The sequence below is a fragment of the Alexandromys fortis genome, unplaced genomic scaffold (genome assembly GCF_014885135.2).
Source record: "Alexandromys fortis isolate MF-2015 unplaced genomic scaffold, M_Fortis_MF-2015_v1.1 scaffold_392, whole genome shotgun sequence".
NCBI lineage: Eukaryota > Metazoa > Chordata > Mammalia > Rodentia > Cricetidae > Alexandromys > Alexandromys fortis.
Genome location: NW_026068295.1, coordinates 395,046 through 399,634, shown reverse-complemented (window position 1 = coordinate 399,634; position 4,589 = coordinate 395,046). Strand labels below are relative to the sequence as shown.

At 34.4% G+C, this 4,589-nt stretch overlaps 1 protein-coding gene across 1 annotated transcript; it reads right to left on the bottom strand.

Annotated features, from left to right (window-relative positions):
- Nucleotides 1–1,933: 1,933 nt before the first annotated feature.
- Nucleotides 1,934–2,890, bottom strand: LOC126494935 (olfactory receptor 7G2-like). Its single transcript, XM_050132496.1, is given in 1 exon segment — nt 1,934–2,890. A coding segment is annotated over 1 exon segment (939 nt). The 5' UTR covers nt 2,873–2,890.
- Between the last annotated feature and the right edge of the window lie 1,699 nt (nt 2,891–4,589).

The following is a 4,589-nucleotide window of genomic DNA, read 5'->3' as shown; positions in this document are numbered from 1 at the left end:
CTGTATCTTAATGATCCCAAATGTAGTCAGGTTGACAATAAAGTGGATTCATGAAGGTGATAGATTGTGTTACACCATGGGCAAATAGCACTTTTCAATGAATCAGTGTTCAGATACTAATACTCAATGCCAAATATAACAACACAATGTCTTTTCCCTTGATTACCATGCCTCATACAGTTTTGTATATCCTATACTTTTACATTATAATAAAACATATAATTACATTTGAGACCAAATCGATAATTTCAACTTCAGCAGGTAGACTTTTTCTCATGCATCATATAAGAAGTAACCAATTCTCATATTAAAAAAGCAAATGTTAGTTCAAACAACTTTTTACATGCTTGCAGGTATCACATATAGTGTACTAGAGAAATGATATCTGGATTAACCTCTAAAAAATTACTGCTAAGCAGGAGATGGTCTATGCTTCTGTGTCTCTAGCTTCATCCTGAGATACAGAAGCTGCATTTTCTTGCTTCTCAAGAAACTGAAGAAATACCCAGTCCAAATATGTGTTCAGTGTATGGGGATGATGGACCTTATTCTTTGTTCTAGAATATTCGTTAAGTCAGGCATGATTTAAAAAAAGGTACCAATATTCATAATTTCAATGTATTAGTTCTAAGAGATGTACAGTTTTCTTCAGGGATGTAGGTTTTGTTGGATCACCTGTGTTCCAGTGTATGAATCTACACTCATACCTATTCTGGAAATTTCTATTAGATTCAGTGGGTTTAAAACAAGAGTGCATGAAGTTTAGGGGAGTGGGAAACAAAGCTCAGGAAGGACTTGACACAGATTTAGTGGAGAGATATTGAACATGGCCATCAATTTCTCAAATAATTTTTTAAAATCTTCATATTATTGTTGAGTTTCAAATATCTCACATTCATGTTAAACTTCTTTTTTTAACCAACTAATAAAAATTTTATCAATAAAAAAATGAAGGGTAAGACACTTTTAGACAATGGTTCGCAGCACTGTTATCTTCACAGATTGCACACATCTACTTCTTTAATTTACAGACATAGCTCCAAGATACTGATGGGAATGTCCCAAGAAATGCAGACACACATGCACACACACACACACACACACACACACACACACACACACACACAGAGAGAGAGAGAGAGAGAGAGAGAGAGAGAGAGAGAGAGAGAGAGAGAGACTGTCTAAAATTAGAAACTCTTCTTCACAGCCCTTTCTTGGTAACTTGAGCAAAAAAGAAATGCTGATTAGAGGATTAAAACTATGTTTCAACGGCATCTGAAGCAGTGTCTAAGTGGTTAAGAGCTATTGTTTTTTTTTTTTTTTCTGAAAGTTGGTTTACTAGCACTATTGTTGAGCAATTGGTGACAATCATAGTTTTACTCAAGGAGATCTGAAGCTCTATTCTGGCCTCAGTAGTTACTTTCACACATGAGGCATTCATATAGATTAGATAGATGATAGATAGATAGATAGATAGATAGATAGATAGATAGATAGATAGAGTTAGAGAGATAGAGAGATGATATAGAAATATAAAGATGTATCAATATCATGCATGCTAAGAAAAATAAAATTATAATGGCCTAGAGAAATTGTTAAGTGGTTATACCAATGCCTGCTACACTAGAGGACCTAGGTTTAATTTTTACTTGGCAGGACCAAAATAGTTGTAGCTTTGGTTCCTGGTATCTGACACTCTTTTGGCCTATATGAACAATAGGCATGCATGTGATGCACGTACATACACATTCGCAAAACACTCAAACACATAGAATAAGATAGAATTATATTAAGATTAAATTCAGTGTCCAATTTCAAGAAATTAAAATCAAAGAAAGCAAGGTGAACAAAAGAAGTGCCACACTTTTTGAGTCAACTGAAATCCTATCATTTTGACTCACTCTAGAAATACATGTCCAAGATTCACCACAAATCACAGAAGAGAAGTTATCTTAACAATAACTTTCTTCAGTGCCTTCTTCATATCCCTGTTCCTCAAACTATAGATAAAGGGATTCAACATTGGAGGAACTATGGAGTACATCACTGAAGCCACTGCAGTCTCCCTTGGTGAATCAATTACATCTGAGGTAATATATACACCAAAACCTGTCCCATAGAACAAGCAAACAACAGATAAATGAGACCCACAAGTGGAAAAGGCTTTGTATTTTCCTTCTGATGTCGGCATTTTCAATACTGTAGACACAATGTGAATATAAGAGAAAATTATTCCAAGCAGAGGAATGCCAGCAAAAATAGAAGCTGTAACAAATATTAGAATATTATTAATGAGGCTACCAGAACAGGCCAGTTTGATGACTTATGCGATTTCACGGAAGAAGTGGAAGATTTCCAGGTCAGAGCAGAAGGACAAGTGCAGCATCATCAGACTATGCAACAGACCATTCACAATGCTAATGAATAGAGAGGTAAGAACCAGAATAATACAAAAGCAGGGGTTCATCAGAACTGTGTATCTTAAAGGGTAACAAATGGCTACATAGCGGTCATAGGCCATTACTCCTAAGAGAAAACACTCAAACAGGATACAAACTGCAACAAAGAAGACCTGGCAAAGGCAGCCTGCATAAGTGATCCTCTGATCCTGTGTTTGTATGTTCACCAGCATCTTTGGAACTGTGATGCTGACTAAATACATGTCATTAAAAGATAGATGACAGAGAAATAAGTACATGGGGGTGTGGAGATGGGAGTCACAATAGATAGCCAATATTATAAGAATATTTCCAAAGATTGTGATCAGGTACATGCCTAGGAAAAGGCCAAAAATGAGGGACTCCAGCTCTGTATCATCTGTCAGTCCACGCAGAAGAAATATAAAAGTCACAGATTTGTTTCCAATATCCATGTCATATGTGAATCTTAAGGAGAAAGAGTGGTAAGAAGTTACTGAAACACATGAACTACAAGCAGCATTATAAAATGAGATTTGTTAGAAAGCCACTTTATATGTACCTTGGAATTTCCAGTTTAGCCATCAGGAATGGTGTGTGAGGAAATCAGTTTGAATTCAACACCAGCCAGTTTATACCACCTAGTTATGGCTATCTAGTAATTAATCTATGTAAAAAATATCCTGCCCAATAGCATCACAAGAAGGCATACACATGCCTGAATGCATATTAAGAGGTGCTGTATTTGAGAATGGGACTTTTTTTCCTCCTCTAAATGAAATTGCAGCTAACATTACAATAGAATGTGAACAAAAGAATAACACAGATTGTGTTTCAGTAGAAATATACAGAATAATAAATGATGAACTATATTAAGAGTCCAATTGTGTAAAATGTTTCCAATCATATTATGTATGTTATTCTGACTTATCAGGTTCATTATCTCCTAAAACCCTTTCCTTGGTTTCTAAAATTTGTTGTAGGGTCTATTTTTCTTATCTAGTTTCAACAAGAATAATGTAAATATTTTACCTGTACATTGCAAAAAGGATCACTATCTTTTAGAATTGCAAAAAGACTACATGAAATAATAGGTTCAGGTTCTTCATTAAAGATGAATTATGTCTGAACCAAGTCCAAGATATTTCAGGAGTTTTCAAGAGTAGGTCACAAGATGAATGTATTATTCCTTAATCTTTGGAGACTCAAGGTCCAAAGCTCCTCATTAAAAAAAAAAAAACTATGTGACAGTTATTCTACACCCATGAGTTCATTTCTTTAAAAATCAACACTAGCATTAATTAAAAGTTTTTGACACTTGATTTTCTGACCCTGAGAGCAGTTGAATCCAACTGAGTTTTCTTCCACACTTTAGCATTGCATACATAAACTATACCACTGCTCTCATAAAAATCTTATATTCTTTTTAAGGTTCTTTACAAACTAAAGATTCTTTATGTTTTCCATGATCTCTTTTAACCAGGATACTATTATATTCTTAAAAATATGTATATTTCTGTATACACAATTATAACTTCCAAGTTTCCAATTGTCATAAAAATTCAAACAAGATTATCTTCCCTGTAAATCATCTCTGTATACTGAATCTTAATTTTTGGCATTCTCTCCTCCAGATTTCTTGCCTTGTTTCTTGTGATCACCACCGATAGCAAAGCATATTAAAGGACCATGACTCCACACACTGAATTTGAGAAACATAAATTATTTCAAAAATGTTCTCAATCATTCTTCTCGTGGAAGAAGAGAATGTGTTTAATTTAGGTGTTTGCTTGTTTGGGATTGTTTGCTTATATTTTTTAAACTTTGCTTGACAGGTTTCCTTTTGGCTGTTGTCTTATTCAAAACTGAGCCATGTTCAAAGAGCAGGAAGGCATGGGACTAATACACTTAAAACAAACAAATAGATAATCTTTATAACTCATCTCTGGCCAATAAGAATCAGCAATAAAACTGAAGAGGTTCAGTAAGTGAAATTATTATAAACATATTTTCAAATATGTATTAATGTGCATTTATTTCAAATATATAGAGCTGGTTTTGGAGTTGAACTCTGGCTCAGTCCCTCTCCAATTCCAAGCCTGTTGGTAAGAGATATCCCAGAGTTTCTGTTTCATATCAAGAGTCATGATGTGGGACATAAAAATAAATAAT